Source organism: Ursus americanus, chromosome 12, assembly GCF_024610735.1.
Source record: "Ursus americanus isolate L20-20 chromosome 12, mUrsAme1.1.p, whole genome shotgun sequence".
Classification (NCBI taxonomy): Eukaryota; Metazoa; Chordata; class Mammalia; order Carnivora; family Ursidae; genus Ursus; species Ursus americanus.
Window position 1 is genome coordinate 9,188,771 of NC_142138.1, and position 20,050 is coordinate 9,208,820.

A 20,050-nucleotide genomic window follows, 5' to 3' on the forward strand; every position below is an offset into this window, starting at 1 on the left:
ACAGGATCTTGTATAATGCAAGTCACTAACTAGACTCATAAAAAGTGAACACCCAAAAGTCAATGTTGCCACTCCTCAAATTTAAATCTCAGGAGGACCCTTCCAAAGAGATTCACCACAAAACTAAACCACCACATTCCAAGGATTCTTCCCTGTTATCTGTTTGTCAAAATAGGATAAGCAACATCAAGAAAACTGGGAAACAAACAGACTTCCCTTATGAAACAGAGAATTCCTATAAACTAAAGTTATTTTACCTGAGGCATATGTTTATATGTGACTCCAGGTTCCTGGGGAGAACATTTCTCACTCAGTTTCTTTATTCCAGAGTGCTAGGTAAAATACCCCAAAGTCTTTTGCTCCAACACAGAAAACTCTATGGCCCAAATGTATAAGCACTGACAAATCTAGGCCAAGGAGACTACAAGGTGGCAGGGAGATATAAGGCAGGAAGAGAGGCTGTGGTGGGCCCTACAGGGAAGTATATGGTCACCAGCTTTGGAGAGAACAAGCTGAGAAGTTTATGGCTGGGGTGAGTTTTGGTCAGAGGAGCAGTAAGGGACTGACAGGTGCAAGTCCTCATCAACCTGAGTACCATGAGAAGATTACAATTGGCTTTCTTTACAGAGAGGAACGGGGCTCCCAGAGCGAATGATGTCGAAGCACAAGGTTTTCTGGGAAGCACAAGGAGTGGGCTCTGAAGGAAACAGAAAGGCAAGAGGAAAGACCCTAAGAACAGGTTGCCTCATAACGAGCGATCTCTACAGTCTTCCCAGCACCAAGACTGGTGGAACCATCACACCTGTTGAAGGCTGTTTCCCTGTTATCCGTGTGGGCAGCGATTAAGAGCAAGCCCCCACCTAATAAAAGTAGAAGCAGAAAGAGACGGAACTGGGGTCTAACCCAGAAGAAAACCTAATCAGGAGGGGAAGAGGGTGAACTCAGGAAGAGGCTCGCAGGGTAAGTACTTGGGGAGTTTAAGACTTATTTGGAAGAGAGGCTGACTATCGGAAACTGCTGGGGAAGGGAGGGCTTTCGCTGGACTCCAGTGGGAAAAGGCCGGTTTAGAGAGGAAAGACTAGCTTAGAGAGGGCCTTGGGCGTGTGAGTCGGGAAGGTGACTTTTAACTACGAGAAGCGCGCTGCATAGCCCAGAGAGCCAGGCTCGTGCGGGGCGAGGGCTGACCTAGGGGTTAGGGTGATCCGCGCGAGCTCAACAGGAGCTCACCTGGAGTACTTCTGGCCTGGAAGGAGGAAACTTCCTCGCTGGGGCCAGGCGACGGCTGAACAGGGGGGACGGTCCACTCAGCAGTGGGACGAAGGGGCCGCGGGACAGGGCGCGGGGGGGGGGGGGGAGGCCGTGGGGCGGGGTCACTGCTGCTGCGACGGAGCTGCGGGCTCGGGATGGCGCCCTCCCTCAGTCACACAGTCACACACACACACACACACACACACACACACACGCTCTCGCTCTCACCATCGGTCACCCAGCCCGCGGCGAGAGAAACTGCCCGGGTCGGTGAACCACAGGACGGTGGGGGAGGGGGCCGGGCCGGGGACACCGGCCGACCGAACGGGACGGGCAGGCGGCGTTACCTGTGTCAGGGAGAGCTGGGCCGCCGCAGCCATGGTGTTTCCATCATGCACGGGAGGGGAAGGAAGGACGGGCGGACTGGGGCTTGGGGCGGGGAGGAGGCGGAGGGAGCAGCCAGAGGCGAGGCCCGGGCAGGCGGGCGGGCGTCTCCCCTAACTTCGACAACTTCCCTCCTCTCGCCCGCCCCGCCCCACCCTGCCTGGCCCCGCCCGCGGGGCGCCAGTGAGGCGGCACCCAAATCCTGGCGCCGGATTTAGCGCTGCCGGACAGGAGCCCCCCCACTCCCGGGCCGCCTGCGAAAACCCGGCGCGGATATAAAAGTAAGGTGGACGGGCTGTGTAGGCTGAGGAGAGGACAGATTGTGCTGTAAACTTTAAGCAGGTCGCCTACCTACTATAAGCTTCTGCTTCTGAAAAATGGGGGTAATTCTACCCAAAGTCCAGGTTGCTTGTGAAAACTAAACGAGATCATGATAGAAATAACAGTACTTTATATATGCTAGATTCTGTGCTAGACACTTTATTTTTCAATTGAAACTAAGGAACTAAGACAAATAAGTTGTATAAATGAAGAAACCGAAACACAAATAAGTATTTTACCTAAGGTGATACAGCTGATTAGAGAGCCAGGTTAGAATCCAGATCTCACTCCATAAACTTTCATTTAACCATCTGCTATTAGGACGTGATATTGAAAAAGAAGACTTTTAAGTCACTCCTTTCAAGAGCGAAAATCCAAGTGGGAGGGACAATAAATAATGTCCCTGCCAGCTTGCTGCCTGCCACACCTACATTGTTTAATAGAAGAGCACTAGGACCTGCTCAGGTGCCTGCAACACTCCTCACTCCTCCCATAAGTCTACCTGGCGAACTTCTAGTTTCTGAAGACACGCTCAAGTATTTTCCCCTTTGCAAAGCATCTCCTGACCTCCTGACCTCCTGTCACTCCTGACCTCCTGACCAAGTCAGAGTGACACACTCCTCTTTTGACATTTCTTCTGTACCCTATGAAGTCATCATCACTCTAATGACTCTTTACATCTCCCTACCCCTCTCAATAGCAAGGACTATTTCTGATGTATTTCTATATCCTCAGACCCTAACATGTAGCAGGTACTCAATAAAAAGCCTCAGCTACTGCTTGTGTTAAACATAACACATCCTACACTATCTCATACTGCCATCTTCAGTTGGAATAAACAATAAGTTACTAGAAACTGATCTTTGAAGATTTGGCTTATATGCCACCTACTTTAAGAAGCCTTCTAGGAACTCCCACCCCACGTTTTAGTTGTTCTGATATGATCCTTATTATACTCTGCCTTGTTTTTAAGAGTTAATTAAGGGCTTTTTTGTACCCCACCACACTGTAAAATCCGTGAGGACGGGGGACAGACTCATTACAACACCCCACTCACAGTTTAGCCCACCACAGAGTAGGCCTCAATAAATGTTTTTGCCCAGAATTGGTCTTCCTTTCTCAGTCATGGTGGCTTCCCACACCAACAAACCACAACTCTATCAGGCCCATGACCTTGTCACCATTATCATAGCAGTCCCCATTTAATATACCAGAAGGGCCAGCTGAACAAGGCCCATGATGGAGTAAGCCTCAACTAACTTTTGAGACCTTTGCCAAAATAGACAAACCATCCCATAAATGCCCCCAGAAACTCCTGACCCTACTCAGACCCCTTTTTACAAGGTCCAGCAACAAAGAGCCAGTCATGCAGGTCTGCTGACCAACCACTTATTCAACAGTCTCCTTGGGTCTCTTTTTGCTGTTATTCTTTTCAACTCAAGGGAGAAGGGGAGATGCTGTTTTAAATTACTCTACCGTGGTACATTTATCAGCTGTAACCACAGTTGATGTTTCTGTTTGACTTTTCTATTTTACATTATCACATTTGAGCTTCACAACTCTGGAAAGTATAAACCCACTCTATGGATGCAGTAAATGAACATTATAGAGGAAAAAAAAAAGATGATAGGGGTTAAGTGATTTGCCCAGTTATACAGCTAATAATTAAAGCAGTATAGCATAGTGGAATAAACAGGGCTTGGACACCAGAAACATCCAGGTTACAATTCTGGCTCTACCATTTACTAGCTGTACAACCTTAGGGTTGTTGTGAGGATGAATGAGTTAACATATATGAAAATACTTAACGATAGAGGTAGTTGTAGATATAGATGTAGCTTAAGAAATCTGAACGCCATGGAATAAATTACTATGGGAAATACAAATTCACTTGCTATTCAAAGAGGTTCCTCCAAACAATATGAAGTAGAAGAAGATATTACTCTTGGGTGAATAGAGTAGAATTTCTGGTGTATAGAGTTTTCCAGAAAGGCAGTATGCAGGTAGCAAGGAGAATCGTGGAATCACGTGGCTTCAGACAAACCATTTAACCTATTTGAGCCTCAGCTTCTCATATGTAAAAATTAGGGGCGCCTGGGTGGCACAGTCAGATGAGTGTCCCACTCCTGGTTTTAGCCCGGGTCGTGATCTCAGGGTCATGAGATCAAGCCCTGCATTGGGCACCACACTCAGTACAGAGTCTGCTTAAGACTCTCTCTCCCTCTGCCCCTCCTGTTTATGCTCTCTCTCTCTCTCTCTCTAAAATAAATAAATCTTTTAAAAAAATGAGCAGATAAGTGTGGAAAATATGGAGGAAACACAAGGAATTATTACTGTTATAATCATTGTGTGATTTATAGAAAATCAAAACAACACATTGTATTTTTTCAGAATTGCTTTTCACAGTTTATAAATGTTTTCACATACAGCATCTAACACAACTCCTGAAGTCAAATAGGTACATGATAAAGGTTTGTTGAAGTGAATTAAATGCATAATGTCATGTGTAGTTATTATTTGCATCCTTATCTTATCCCCATTTCATAGATAAGAAAAACAAGGAACAAATATTTTGTAAATAACTTGTTTCAGTAAAGGTCACTTACAGCAGGTTTGGGCCTTGATTAAAATAATAATAATGATAATCAGAGCCCTCAGCAAGGGAAGACAAGCTAAAAATCATTACATGAGAGTTGCCCCAGACCCCTTTCCAGACTACCAATAATTTGTACTGGCTTCCTCTTCCACTCATTGGTTCCAGTTTAAATTTAAAACTTGACTTGTAATGGGTGATGGGAGTGATGGTCCAAACTCCTAAAAAGGCCTAGAACTTCTGGGACTGGATTTCTTTTTAAATGACACACCAATGACAGTTTGCAAATGCCTGTCCCAGATCTCATCAAAGCACTGGGTCACATCCCAAATCTATTTTAGGAGAGTAAAATGTAGCTAATGGAAGATATGTTGTGATCTGATTCATTGTAACAAGAATGAGCTTCATGGAGTAGACAAAAAGGACTTGCCTGTTTTTTCTAGGGCAACTTAATGTCTCTGGGTCTCTAAGCCTCATATTCCTCATGTGTATATTGGAGATAATAATACCTACCTTGTGGGGATGATATAAGGACTACAAATCATACATAAATGTCCTTTCAAAGAGCCTTGACTGGCACAGATGCCTAATTAGTGGTAGCTATAAGAATACCATTCTTCAAGATCACCATTTAAATCTACCTCTCAGACAACTCTGCAATTACTAAGAGAGTTTTGCAGATACATTGGCCATGAGAAAGGAGTGCCTTGAACAGCTGACACGTGTATCCCTGTTATAGGAAAGGTAGATGTTCCCTCGGTAATAAAGTTATGTCTGATGACTTAAATCTGGGTACTGACAACCAACAAATGCTGATTCATGTACATTATTTCATTTAATCCTCACAACAACCTTATGGGGATTATTATTAATTTTATTTTACAGACGAGGAATTTGTCCAAATTCATAGTGACAAAGCTAGAAATTATACATAGGTCTTCTGACTCAAAAGTGCCTTTTACTAGGGCAAGTTGCTGGTGTCCTGTAGACATTGATCAGCTCCACGAAGACTTGATAAAATGGTGCTTTTGACTATGGAAGCTGAAGATGAGGCTCTGGACTTATAATAGCCCTAAACCCAGGGTGATCCTGAAGAGGAGAACTTGGATCTTGAACAACTTTGTCTTCAGCCTATCTTTCCATCTTTCTATCCTCCTCTAATTCCCACTCCTTCTCCTCAACCAACCCTTCAGGGACACCACGGCTACTTTTATTTCTTTGTATTCCAACTCTAGAGGTGACTGTTATATCAGCTCTTCATGGACACTGCATATCTGTGATGTCAGCATTTAGAAATACAGGATGCTTGATTGAAACTATGGAAAAAAAGAAAAAAACTGAGGAGCTCTCTGAATACACAAAGAACCGGTTTATTTGCATGAGACTTTGAGAAAGGCCTTCCATATAAATGGTGCTAAGCTACAGAAAAAAAAAAATTAAACTACAATTGTAATGATAATCTGGAACTCATGCTTCCAAGCTGTTCGTTGCATAAATATAGCCCATTATTGTTCATGTTTGCCCAGGGCAGAAAGAATATGTGAGGCAGCACAATAATAACAATTGTGCTATACAAATAACTGTCTCTGTGCCAGGAACTGAAAAGAACAAGCAGTAAGAGATTTTTAAATGCCACATACACCCAGGGTGTGATAGGACATTTCAAAACTGTCTTCATCGCTAATTTTTCAGGGCAATGGAGTGTCCTGGGAAGAGTCTGAATTTAGAACTGGGAAGCCCCAGTCTGGTCCAATCTCAGTTCTGCTACTTGCTAATTTTGTGACCTCGGACAACTCAGTGAACTATACCAAGCCATCATTTCCTATAAACTGAAGGTAATGATAACACCTACCTGATAGTGCTGTCATGGTGCTTAAGTGAGGTTTCATGTGAAAACAGTGAGCCTAATACCTGGCACACAGTGGACACTAGATAAGTATTAGCTCCTTTTTCTTCTTATTAGAGAGTGTTTAGGGTTTAAGAAACCAGAAACAAAAATAGAAATCATTTTTAAAGATCACCAGTTTTCCCAAACCTACCTTAATGGTTTTTCTAATAAAATTCATTCATCCATTGGTAATATTTATCGAGTACTAGAGAGTAAGGAAGATTATTACATTTATGTCCCCAAAGTTCCGTTGGCTTCCAGTGAGCAAGCAAATGCAGTTTACACTTGTCTTATTTCCTTCCTTTTACTTTTTTTTTCTTTCGTCTTCTCTTCTTTTCTTTCTTTTTCTTTCTTTCTCTTATAAAGGGTCCTGGAAACTATAAGAAACCAAAAGAACACCATGGGAAAGAAAATATTTGCACTCAAGACTGCAGGTCCTTTCATCTGCAGATTTCAAAGCATTGTCTCCATCGCTAATTACTAGCCCTGCTTAACATGTGGGAATGCTGAGACACCATCAAATTAAGAAGCTTGCCCTAAATCACAAGGCAAGTCAGCGGATGGGCTACAGACAGAACAAAGCTGTCCTGTTTGCCAGCCTTGGGCTCTAAAGTAGGACACATGAGAGTCAACAGAGGCTTCAAGAAATGCAGAGAAAAGTTTGGGGAATTCTGATTTTGTACCTTTGAATCATTGCAGTGAGAAGAGCACGGACTTTAGAGTCAACTTCGACTTCAAATCTCAGCTCAGTTCCGTATGAAGTGTGTAACCTCAGTCAAACCATAAGTTAAATCTTAGTTTCCTTCTCTAAAATGGGGATATTGAGTCTTCCTTCTAAGGGTTTAGGGGAAGTTAGATGATGCAACTTTGGTGAAAATACCTAGCACAGTGTCCTGCACTTAGCAGGTTCACATAGCTGGAGAAAACTAAGACACTCCACATACACACATAATGACAAACAACTATTTCAGCCAAAGATTTCCTAAGCCACAATCACAGTTGTGTCTCAGTTTAAAATGATGACTGTGTATTGAACATCTTATAACATGAATAGAGGATGCCTTGTTCAGCTATCGCTTTTCTTCATTCATTCTGTGCTTTCTTTCATAGCCCAAGTCCAACCTATGAGCAGGTTTTGTTGGCTCAACCTCCTATATATATCTGAAATTCCAATTCTGTTTTCGAAATACATTCTAGATCTGATCTTTCCTCACTGTCCTCACTGCAACCATCACTTCTCTCCTGGACCACTGCTAAAACTCCTTAACTAATTTCCCCAGTTACATGTTTGCGCCTACATCTTTCAATTCTCCTTCTCATAGACAATGATCTTTTAAAGTAAAAAAACCCAGATCTTGTCATTTCCCTTTTTCAAACCCTCTGGGACTTCTCAAACTCCTGACCAACACCTCCCATGGGGCCAGGTCTTCCCAGGTAAAGCATGAGTCGGCAAAGCAGAGAAGAGCAAGTATGTTCTGAGCATGCTGAAATGTTTTGTGGAATGAAGCACGGTGGGGATGGGAGAGGGAAGAACTAGCAGAGAAAGATGGAGGAGATATTAGGACATACTCAGAAGGAATCATGGCTGGGCCAAAAGAGGCTTAGGGAAATGTGTTTGTCTGGAGATTCTCAGACATGCAAAATCGCTACTGTACTCAAAAGAGACCATTATTGTTTTGTGTTGATGACATTTTTAAATCTAATCACCTCGATTTTTTAAAAGGACAATCTGGAATATATTTTACCTCTTCAAAAGGAAGTCAGAAATCCTGACATGAGGACAGTGGTTAAGAGGATGGGCTGTAGAATCAGACAAATTTGAGATTGGATTGAAGTCCTCCATTTATAAGCTATAACACCATGGATGAGCTATTAAATCTTTGAGCCTCAGTTTTATGCAAACTACATCTGAGTGATAAAGGAAATTCAAAGGACAATGCTTATAAAGCACATTACACAGTGTCTGGCACATGGGAACAAATGCTCGACAAATGGGGACTATCACATTATGGTTATGACAATGATAATTAAGGATTTAGTTATCTCTGTAACTGCCCCATGTTCTTTAGCTTTACTAATAAACACTGTAACAGAGATCTGAAATAAATCTGTCAAATTTTGAAAGTCTAAGGAGACTGTCCTGATTCATAGCAATATTTGGCGCTGAAAGCTACCAAGAAAAGGTATATATTTTACTATTGGCACTATCCATTCTATCCTACAGTTCAGAAAATCAAAGTATGTAAAAAGGGGAGTAGCATCATGTTTGCATTTAACTGTATATGAATGTATTATACACCCTCAGTGTTTGGTGTTTAAAGAAAGGGGTTTTTGTTGTTACTTTCAATATTATCTCTATACGCAAGCCAAGGATTTCAGCTGATACTCAACCAAAGAGGCAAGGATTTGATTTAAGCCTGAAGAAAGTAATCGACTGTGCTGGGCTTATGCAGACACAATGTGTCTGTATATTATACTGAATAAGTTCTAGAATTTTTCAGGGATAACTGACAATATACAATTTTGGCTTAGTAAGTGTCAAGCTTAACCTCAAGTAAGACACAGCTGTTCTTTTTGCAAAATTATACGTTATAAGTAGGCAAAATGAAGGAAATAAATGGTTAAAAGTATGGATTTATTGTCAAAAAGGCTTGGGTTCAAATTCTGAATCTCTGCCTAGGAACCTGGGCAAGTTGCTTAACTATTCTGCCCCTCATGGATGAACTGGGAATGGTACTCCCTACCTCACTACATGTTTTGGGTAGTTTTGTTACATCAAAATGCAGTGGGGCCTAGAAAATCATCAACTTTGAAGAACTGGATTCAAGAAAACCAATTGTTTTTGAAAGGCTATACATCTGAAATTCTATATAAAACAAATTATCCCTATAATTAAATGTCCCCCCAAAGGGCACTGTGAAAAATTTTTTTTTTACTACTTTGCAGAGAAGATCCTGATTGGAACTTCAAGGGAACATTATCTCAAGCCCATAAGGGAACATTGAACAACATCCTGCAAACTTTTAGCCTGGTGCACTCACTTTCAGACCACTGATTAGAACTACCAATGACAGGTTTACTGAAGTATGGAACTTACAAAGAGCAGATAAATAGGCTTCTTCCCATTTATTAATTTATTCAACAAGTTAAGGTTTTATTACATGCTATGCCCAAGCACTCTGCAAGGCAGAGGAGTTACAAAAGTAAGACATATTCTCCACTCTCAAAGAGCACATAGCCTAGAGAGGGACCGACAAGCAAAATGGCAATTATAAATGCAATGTAATAAAGTTAAAAGAATAAGATCCCAGTGATGTTGAAATACACACTACGCTGTGGGACAAGGGAGGGGAGGCTTCCTAGTAGAAGCTGTATATAAGCTGATAACTGCAGCATGAGTAGAAATTGCCCTGGTGAAGCAAGGGATGGATGTGAGAAGGGAGTGTATCAGGCAGAGGGAATAATGTGCACAGAGGCCCAGAAGCAAGGAAGAACAAAGAGCTGGGAAAAGTATTGTGATTCAGTTGGGTTGGGTTTTGTTAAGATGCAAAGCTAAGGTGAGATGCATCATAAGCAAATAGGAAGTGAAATCTTTGTTCTAAGGGCAATGTGGAGTCATTGAAAGAATCCAAGGGTGGGAAATAAAAATCCAAAATTGTGTTTTAGAAAGGTCACTCTTGGTGAGCCTGGGTGGCTCAGTCAGTTAAGCATCTACCTTCTGCTCGGTCATGATCCCAGGGTCGTTGGATCAAGCCCTGCATCGAGCTCCACATCGGGCTCCTCTGTTTCTCCCTCTTCTGCTCCCCTGCTTGTGTTTTTTTCCTCTCTCTGTCTGTCAAATAAACAAATAAATAAATCTTAAAAAAAAAAAAAGCAAGGTCACTCTCATCAACATTGTACTGGAGGTTCTAACCATGGCAATTATGCAAGAAAAAGAAATAAAAGGCATCCAACTAGAAAAGGAAGATATAAACTACCTTTATTTACAAATGAGTTGATCTTGTATGTTTGGAAAATCCTAAAGAAACAACAACAAAAATTATTAAAATAAACAAGTTCAGCAAGATTGAAAGATTTAAGATCAATATCAGTTGTATTTCTGTATACTAGTAATGAATAATCTAAAAATGAATTAAGATGACAATTTTATTTACGATAGCATCAAAAAGAAAAAGTACTTAAGAATAAATTTAAAAGAAGACATTTTGGGCTCCTTGCTCAGCATGGAGCCTTCTTCTCCCTCTGCCTGACACTTCCCTGCTTGTGGTCTCTCTTTCTCTCTCTGACAAATAAATAAATAAAGTCTTTAAAAATAATAAAAATAAAAATAAACAAATAAAAGAAGACGTTTAAGACCTGTAACTGAAAACTCTAAATTATCATTGAAAAAAATTTAAGACCTAAATAAGGGGTGCCTGGGTGGCTCAGTCAGTTAAGCATCTGCCTTCGGCTCAGATCATGATCCCAGGGTTATCCCAGAGTCCTGGGATTGAGCCCCATTTGAGCTCCCTTCTAAGTAGGAGCCTGCTTCTCCCTCTCCCTCTGCCCCTTCCCCTGCTTATGCTCTCTCTCTCTCTCAAATAAAGAAATAAGGGGCGCCTGGGTGGCACAGAGGTTAAGCATCTGCCTTGGGCTCAGGGCGTAATCCCGGCGTAATGGGATGGAGCCCCACATCAGGCTCCTCCGCTATGAGCCTGCTTCTTCCTCTCCCACTCCCCCTGCTTGTGTTCCCTCTCTCGCTGGCTGTCTCTATCTCTGTCGAATAAATAAATAAAATCTTAAAAAAAAAAATAAAGAAATAAAATATATTTTTAAAAAGATCTAAATAAATGGAAAGTCTTCATGTTCATGGATTAGAATTAGAAGACTGGAGGTTGTTGAGATGGCAGTACTTCCCAAATTGATCTACAGATTCAGTGCAATTCCTGTTAGAATCTCAGCTAACGTCTTTGTAGAAATTCACAAGCTTATTCTAAAATTCATTTGGAATTGCAAAAAACTCAGAATAGCCAATCTCGAAAATGAAGAACAAAGTTGAAAGATTCATACTCCCTGATTTCAAACTTACAACCACGGTAGAGTAACCAAGACGGTATGGTACTGGCATAAGGAAAGACATATAAATCAATGGAATGGCATTGAGGCTGCAAAAATAAGCCCATACATTTATAGCCAGTTAGTTTTCTTTCTGTTTTTAAGTAGTCTCTACACCAAATGTGGGGTTCAAACTCATGACCCTGAAATCAAGAGTCTCATGCTCTACCGACTGAGCCAGTCAAATGCCCCTTGATTTTCAACAAGAGTACCAAACAATTCGATGGGGGAAAGAGTTGTCTTTTCAACAAGTTGTACTGGGATGACTGGATATCCACATGCAAAAGAATGAAGTGTGGCCCCTACCTCATTTCATATACAAAAACCAACTCAAAATAGTCATTGATATAAGTGTAAATCCATAAAGCTCTTAGAAGAAAGTAAGTTTCCTAACTCTAAAACTCTAAGAGGAAAACAAAGATGTAAATCTTTATGACTTTGGATTAGATCATGCTATAACACCAGAAGCATAAACAACAAAAGGAAAAATAGATCAATTGAATGCAAAAATTAAAAACTTTTGTGCTTCAAGGGGCACCATCAAGAAAGTGAAGATAATCCAAGGAATGGGAGGGTATATTTGTAAATCATATACCTGATAAATGAATTGTTCAGAATATATAAAAAATCCTTACAGCTCAACAATAAGAAGACAAATAACCCAATTTTAAAAATGGCTAAATTATTTGAATAAACATTTCTCCAAAAAATATATACAAATGGCCAAAAAGTGCACAAAATATGCTCTAACAGCTCAACATCATTAATTGTTAGGGAAATGCAAATCAAAACCACAATGAAATAGCACTTCACACCCACTAAAATGGTTACAATTTTTTAAATGGACAATAACAACTGCATATCTGCATGCAAAAGAATGTTGTTGAGATTGTTACAATAATCCAGAATTGGGGGGCGCCTGAGTAGCGCAGTCGTTAAGCGTCTGCCTTCGGCTCAGGGCGTGATCCTGGCGTTCCGGGATCTGGATCAAGTCCCACATCGGGCTCCTCGGCTGGGAGCCTGCTTCTTCCTCTCCCTCTCCCCTGCTGTGTTCCCTCTCTCGCTGGCTGTCTCTCTGTCACATAAATAAATAAAATCTTTTTTAAAAAAAATCCAGAATTGGCAAGGATGTGGAAAAATTGGACTCCTCACATATTGTGAGTGGAAATATAAAATGATACAGCCACTTTGGAAAACAATTTGGCAGTTTCTGAAAGAGTTAAACATAGAATTATCATATGCCCCAACAATTCTACTCGTAAGTATGTAGCCTAAAGAATTAAATATATATATCTGCATAAAAACTTGCATATGAATATTCATAGTAACGTTATTTACGATAACCAAAAATGTAAGAACAAATGTCCATCATTGGTGAATAGATAAATACATGTGGTATATCTACACAACGAAGTATTATTTGGCAATAAAAAGGACTGAAGTACGGGAGTGTCTGGGTGGCTCAGCTGGTTAAGCATCTGCCTTTGGCTCAGGTCATGATCTCAGGGTCCTGGAATCCAGCCCCATATCAGGCTCCCTGCCCAGTGGGGAGTCTGCTTGCCCTTCTCCCTCTCCCTCTGCCCCTCCCCCCTACTCGTGCACACTCTCTCTCCTCTCTCAAATAAATAAAGTCTTTCTAAAAATTTTTTTAAAAAGGAATGAAGTGCTGATCCATGCTATGACATGGCTCACCTTGAAAACATTATGCTAAGTGAAAGAAGCCGATGTAAAAGGCTTTTATGCCTCATATTATATGATTCCATTTATATGAAATCTGTAGAATAGGCAAATCCATGGGGATGAAAATTAGATTAGCAGTTGTCAGAAGCTGAGGGGAAGGGAAATGAGAGTGAGTGCTAATGGACACAGGGTTTCTTCTTGGAGTGATAAAAATGTTCTGCAAGTAGATAACGATGATGGCTGTGCAATTCTGTGAATATACTAAAAACCACTTAAATGTACATTTAAAAACAAAAAAAGAGATGTCACTCTGGCTCTGTGTAAAAGATGGAGCAACAGGGTCAAGGATGCTTTAAAGAGATAACAGATAAAAACTGTTGGGGCCAAAACTATAGCGCAGTGGTGATATACTTAAGAGGACTGATTCTAGAGATATAGAGAAGGTAGAATACCATAGTGGTTAAAGTTGTGGGCTTTAAAGAAAAATACATCTTGCATCCAACCTCAGCTCTGCTACTTGCTAGTCATGTGATTTGAGTTAATTTCCTAAGCCTTTCTGAGCCTCAGCTCCCTCATTTATAAAATAGAAGTGATAAAAAATTGAATCTAGCTCATAAAGTTATCCTGAGGATTTTTTCATTAATTCAAAAATAATTGTTCAGTACCTGCTATGGGCTAACCTCTGTTCTAGCTACTCAAGATATAGCAGTAAACAAAACAGACAAAACTCTGAATTCATGTAGCTTACATAAATTATTTTTAAAAGTATAAATATATAATATATGTAAAATCATAAGTTGATAAGGAGAAAAACATATCAGGAGAGAAAGAAAAATAGATGAAAGAGTATGTAAGAAGGGGGAGGGGGTGAGATTTCAAGGGTGGTCAGAAAAGTCCCCATGGATAAGGAAACATTAGAGAAAAGATTTAAAGTAAGAGATGACGAAGAGTATATCCAGTGTGGGGAGCAATCAGGGCAAAAGGAACAGCAGTGAAAGGCAGGGGTGTGCCTAGTGGGTTTGATAAACATCAAGGACGCCAACATGGCTGGGGCAGAGTGAGAATAGGGGTGAATGATTAAGAAAGGAAGTCAGAGAGGTTATAGTATCCTGTATCAAGTGCGCTCTTGTAGGCCATTGTAAAGCCTTTGCCTTTTACACTGAATGAGATGGAAAGTTACTGCAGTTTTGAGTAGAGGAAGAACATCGTATGGCTTAGGTTTAAAAAAATTATTTGGACTACTGTGGGAAAAATAGGTCGCAGATGCCCTCCAAGTGCTCATTCTGTAGTACTAAAGATAAGGGAGAAATGGATGCTCAAGATAAGTATATGCAATGCCTGTAGGAACCAAAAGGAATTTTCAAGTAAATGTGAGGGTCAGATCAAGGAAAGCATCCAAAGAAGGTGCTATCTGAGGTGAACCTCAAAATGGAGCAAGTGCAGAGCGGAGCTTGATATCCCACAGCACTTAAACCATTGCAGTAAGTGTTCAGAAGATAGGGGTTGGAGCACAGAATGGGAGCTATGGCAGGACATGAGGCTAGAGAATGGGGCCAGCTTAGGAGATCTTTGAAATGCCAGCTACTGCGTGAGCATTTTTTGGTAGGTCGTAGTGCGGTTACGGGCTCTTCTGCATAATTGAGCCCACTTATTAGCCTGATAAGTCATATTGGTTTCTGTATTTTAATCAGTCTAAAGTTGCTTTCTTCTCCATTATGTACTTACGTCATATTTAGAGTTTTGTGTTTCACTAGGGTTTTCTGGTAAGATCATCTCCAGTCTACTGCACTGATACTGTTAATTTCTTTCCAAACAATGTACTGCCACATGCCCATTCACTTTTTTTCCAACTTCATCTTCCAACTCCAACTGCATCCCTCAGTGTTGGTAGGAAAGTCTAACATGTTACCCCTTAGGGCCCTGCCAGAAAGGGGTGGGAAATAGGTTGGCTGTGATCAGAACTAACCTGTCCAGAGTGTTAGGACCAGTCGAAGTGGACAAGAGTTGAAGGTGAAGAGTCATATCCACCCAGGGTAGAGAAAGACACAAGGGGCACAGTCTTATAATGGAGGTAACAATTTTTTCGGGAACTCAGTATCAATGCCAATGATGGGGCCGGCCGCCTTGCAGACTATACTTATGATGTCATTTGAAAGTATCCAAACCTCTGTCTTTATAGACTAACCAGGTAAGTGTTGAGACCATTACCTTCCCTACTACGTTATTGTGGCTTTGGCCAAGTCCCTTCCCTTCTCTGGACCCAAGGTCCCGTCTATAAAGTAAGAGGGCTAAATTCATCCCTCTCTAGGGCTGCTTCCAACTCTGACATGCTCTAATCTTTCTGTTACCTTTTATTCTGTATTAAACTCGTAACTTGTGCCAGGGATTTTTCTAAGCATGAGACCCTCTTTCTCACCCCTTCTCTCCTCACCCCCAAACCCCTGTTATGAATTATGTTGGACTTTTCTTGTTTAAAACATTTGGGGAAAGTGGTATGTTAGGAGGTTTATTTCACATAACGCATTTGAGAGAAAAATCACATAAAGGGCTTTGTTTTGTTCCAGCGGCTGAGAAAGTAAAACCACCAGAAAGACGTGTAACATCATTTTGTACTGCCCTCAAGTGGTGACCCAAATGGCTTCCTGGTTGCAGTTTAAGGAATAAAATATTTTCAGAGGATACTGAGGCTAGTGTATTTGATCTAATCTCTTATCTTATAAAGAATGGGCTGAGGCTCACCGCTGTTCTCATCCGCGTACAAATCAGTTCTAGTTTCTCCTATCTGTAACGAGCTATTTTATAACCTTGACTCCCTCTCCAGTCCTATTTCTCTGCTCCCCTTCACAGACAAATTTCTTAAGAGTTATCTGTATACTGTTTCTATTTCCTCATCTCCAATTGATTTTTAAGCTTTTTACTTCAAAATAATTTCAAACTTTCAGAAGAGTTGCAAGAATATTAAATATAATTCCTATATGCTCTTTACCCCAATGCATCAGACTTTATATTTTGCCACAATCTCTTTATCTGTGTGTGTGCGTATGTGTATGAAGGCACGCATATATACATTTTTTTCCCCAAACCATTTGATATGTAGTATTAACCCTAATATCCTAAATATTTGAGTGGGTATTTGCTAAGAGCAAGGATGTTCTCTTATATACCTGCATTCCTCCCCCCACACCCAGTATGATGATCAAATCTAGGAAATTTAGCATTGATATAATCCTTATATTTAGCCCATATTCAAAGTTCACTTATTGGCCTGATACTGTCCTATTTAGTAGTTTTCCCTCTGATCCAGTGCCTGATCCCTAATCATGCATTGCATTTCATTGTCATAAGCCTTTAGTCTCCTTTAATCTGGAAGAGTTCCCCAATCTTTCATTGTTACTCACGATATTGACATTTTTGAAAAGTATAGGCCAGTGTTTTGTAGAATTTCCCTCTGTTTGGTTTTGTTCCATGTTTTCTTATAATTCAGTTTTTTGCTGTTGTTGTTGTTGTTTTTGTTTTGCTTTGTTTTCTGAGGGAGCAGGCATACTACCCATGGGATGTTATGTCCTCGGTGCGTAAGATGAGGAAAAACGTAGTGTCGCTTGGTATCATTATTGATGGTGTTCACTTTAATCAGTTGGTAAAGGTGGCATCTGCAAGGGTTTTTCACCGTAAAGTTATCATTTTTTCCTATGTAAGTAAGGAGCAATCTTTGGAAAGGTACTTTGAGACTGGATAACTATCTCGTTCCTTCTCAAACTTGTGCTCAAAGTTTTCAGCATTCTCTGATAATTGATCATTTCTACTACTATGTCTTCAAATGCTGGTTATGCTAATGACTTCTAAATTCATATCTTCATCTCAGATCTTTCTTCTGGGCTCCAAACTTACAACCAACTGCCTGATTGATATCTCCTTGGATTTCACTGACATCTTAACATGTCTAAAATAGAACTCCTAATCAAGGTCTGAATTAATTACTCTAATGGTTGCAAAACGGTGATTTTATAACCCCATTATTCCACCACCATTTTTTTCATTGGCATTCTACTGTAAACAATATCTTTCCCTTTTCTCTTATTTAATTATTTATTTATTATCATTAGTATAGACTCATAGATTCTTATTTTATTTAATAGGTTATAATCTATTACTCTCATTATTCATTTTAATGTTCAACTTGTCCCAGATTTGGCCAGTGAGAGTCCCTTCATACTGGTTCCTGTATCCTTTTGACACGCACCATCTTTTTTTTTTTTAAAGCACTTTTCTTGCTTTCTGGTATAATATGATGTTTCTGTTTCATTTTGTACTTTTCCTGTCTAGTCTTGGAAATCATCCATCTCTCCAAAGAGCTCCCCTTTTAGTGGGCATTGGTATTTAGAAACCAAGGTCTAGGCACCAGATATGCTCACTGTAACTGGGGTGTAATTGCTTTTAGCCCCTTTAGGTAAACAGAGTCACAAGGAAAAATGGCAACTTGGTGTAGTTCAACGATTTTCAATCATGAATTCATTACTGGTATACTCTAATTCCAATTCAGCACCACAGGGTTCTTTCTCCTATTCCTTATTTGCATCTTCCTTTTCCCACAGTGAGAACTCTGATTCGCAATAGCATCACTGTCTTTTTTCATTTGCTCAGTGTTATGATACACACAAAATAGTTTCAGAATTGCTACATGTCACTTAAAAAAATCTATTAAATTGGGTTCAAGATTTGTTTGCAGTTTTGTTTTGTTTTTACACTAAAGGTATACATAAAAAATACTGTGTTCAAAAGTAATTTGGATTTGTTTTTATTTTCCTTCAGAATATTTATATTACTTATTTATATATGGTTATGTTTGTTTTCTATTTATACCCAGTTTTAGGATCCCTTTCATTCTTGTAGATTCAATTTTCTTTTTGAATATGTAAAAGTTAACATCGTCCAAAAGTCAAATCTATATGAAGACATATGGAATGCTTCACGAATTTGCATGTCATCTATATGTAGGAGTCATGCCAATTTTCTCTGTATTATTTTGTTTTTAGTATATGTGTTGTCAAAGTAAGAACACCTCTGATTCATCTTCAGCCTATATGATTCTTAGCACCTATACACACACACACACACACACACACACACACACACACACACTTCACTGAAATTGTTCTTGTCAAGGTCATCAATGACTATTTTTTCTATCCTTATCTTATTTGACCTTTCCACTCTCAGCTGACCTCTCCAATTTTCCTGAAACACTCTACTTTCTTGGTTTCGATTCCACGCTCTTCTGGTTTTACTCTCTTTTCATAGGCCTCTCTTCATTCTCCTTGTTTGTTCAACCACCCTAAAATGTGTTGCTCCTTGGGACTCTTCTTGGCTCCCTTTACTTCTCTCTGTATCCTCTCTTCCTAGATGGTCTCAACTACTTCTGTGTCTTCAAATGCTGATACCCGCAAACGAGGCTTTGAATGCTGGTTATGCTAATGCATTCTAAATTCATATCTTCATCCCAGACCTCTCTTCTGGGCTCCAAACTTACAACCAACTGCCTGATTGATATCTCCTTGGATCTCACTGACATCTTATGTTTAACACGTCTAAAATAGAACTCCTAATTTCTCTGCCAAACGTGCTTCCTCCAAGCTCCTCCTTCTCAGTAAATGTCACCGCCCTCCCCCTGGTTGGCTAGCTAGAAACCTAGAAGTCAGTCTTGATTCCTTTATTTTCCTCAACCACAATGTCCAATCTACCTGCAAAGTATGAATATTTTACCTCTAAAAATACATCAAATTAGTCCATTTATCTCTGTCTCCACTACTACCACTTCACTCATCATCTCTTACGTAGGCTATTCATCAGCCTTATAACTGGCTTCCCTTTTATCCCTCACACATTCATTCTCTATACAGTAGCTACCATGACCTTTTTGAAAACAAAATAATAATACAAGCTTACATTTATTGGGTGTTTATTATGTGCTGCAAGCACTTTGTATATATTTAATCTTCACAATGACCCTATGAGGTAAAACCCAATTCTACCTCTAATTTTATAGAGAAGGAAACTGGGGCACAGAGAGATTAAGTCATTTGCGCAAGGCCACACAGCTGGCAAATGGTAGAACGTAGGTTTGAACCCGGAGTGACTCTTTTGCCTTCAAGCTTATCCACACCTTCTATTGGATCTTGTTACTCAGTCTCAAATAATTTCATGGCTTCTCACTGGGGCTCACTGGGACTAAATTCACTGGAGCTAAATTCCCAACTCCATACATAGGCCTGTTGGGTCCTGGGACATGCCTCCTGCTTACCCCTCCAAACTCATCTCATGCTGTTCCCTTTCCTTCAGCAGCCTGGTTTGTTTTGTTTTCTGCTTCTCAGCTTCCTAGAACATGATAAGCCCTTTCCTGCCAGTCAGCTTTACTTAACCTCCACCTCAAACTCTCTTCTCCCTGGCTCCTTCTCATTCTCTAGGTCTCACTTTAACCATCTGTTCTGAGAGAACTTCCCTTACCGTGCTATTTCTTAAGTGGCTCCCTTCCTCATATGTTCTATCTCAGCTTCATATTTGTCTTCTTTTTAGCCCTTAAAACCATTTCTAATTACTTGTTTGTTTACTTGTTTTGTCTCTCTTCCCCACTAAAATTAAGTGTAATGAAGGCAAAGGCTGTCTTAGTCATTTTTGTGTATTCAGAGCCTAACAAGGTGCCTTGTTCAGAGAATTTCTTGAATAAACAAATATCGTTTTCTACTTCATAGCTTCTGCTTACAAATAATTTCTGCTTCCTCATCACTTTGGTTTGTCGCAGCCTAGACACCATCTCCTCTCACACAGGCCTCTACTCAACCTCATGG

The 20,050-nt window shown here is 40.3% G+C and overlaps 1 protein-coding gene and 1 non-coding gene across 5 annotated transcripts in view; both read right to left on the bottom strand.

The window, feature by feature from the left end:
- EPS15 (epidermal growth factor receptor pathway substrate 15) overlaps nucleotides 1–1,785 on the bottom strand; it is a 133,270-nt gene extending 131,485 nt beyond the window's left edge. For 2 of the 4 annotated variants that reach the window (XM_045799567.2, XM_087865870.1), the window contains exon 1: nucleotides 1,596–1,783. In XM_045799567.2, the coding sequence (XP_045655523.2) occupies nucleotides 1,596–1,628 (33 nt within the window). In that variant the 5' untranslated portion in view covers nucleotides 1,629–1,783. Of the gene's footprint in view, nucleotides 1–1,595 lie in introns of all 4 variants that reach the window. The other 2 variants (XM_087865868.1, XM_087865871.1) reach the window with 2 other exon arrangements.
- A 16,373-nt stretch (nucleotides 1,786–18,158) lies between these two features.
- On the bottom strand, nucleotides 18,159–18,267 carry LOC123793840 (U6 spliceosomal RNA). The gene has a single exon (XR_006780081.2). It is a non-coding gene; the product is annotated as a U6 spliceosomal RNA (small nuclear RNA).
- Nucleotides 18,268–20,050: the final 1,783 nt, after the last annotated feature.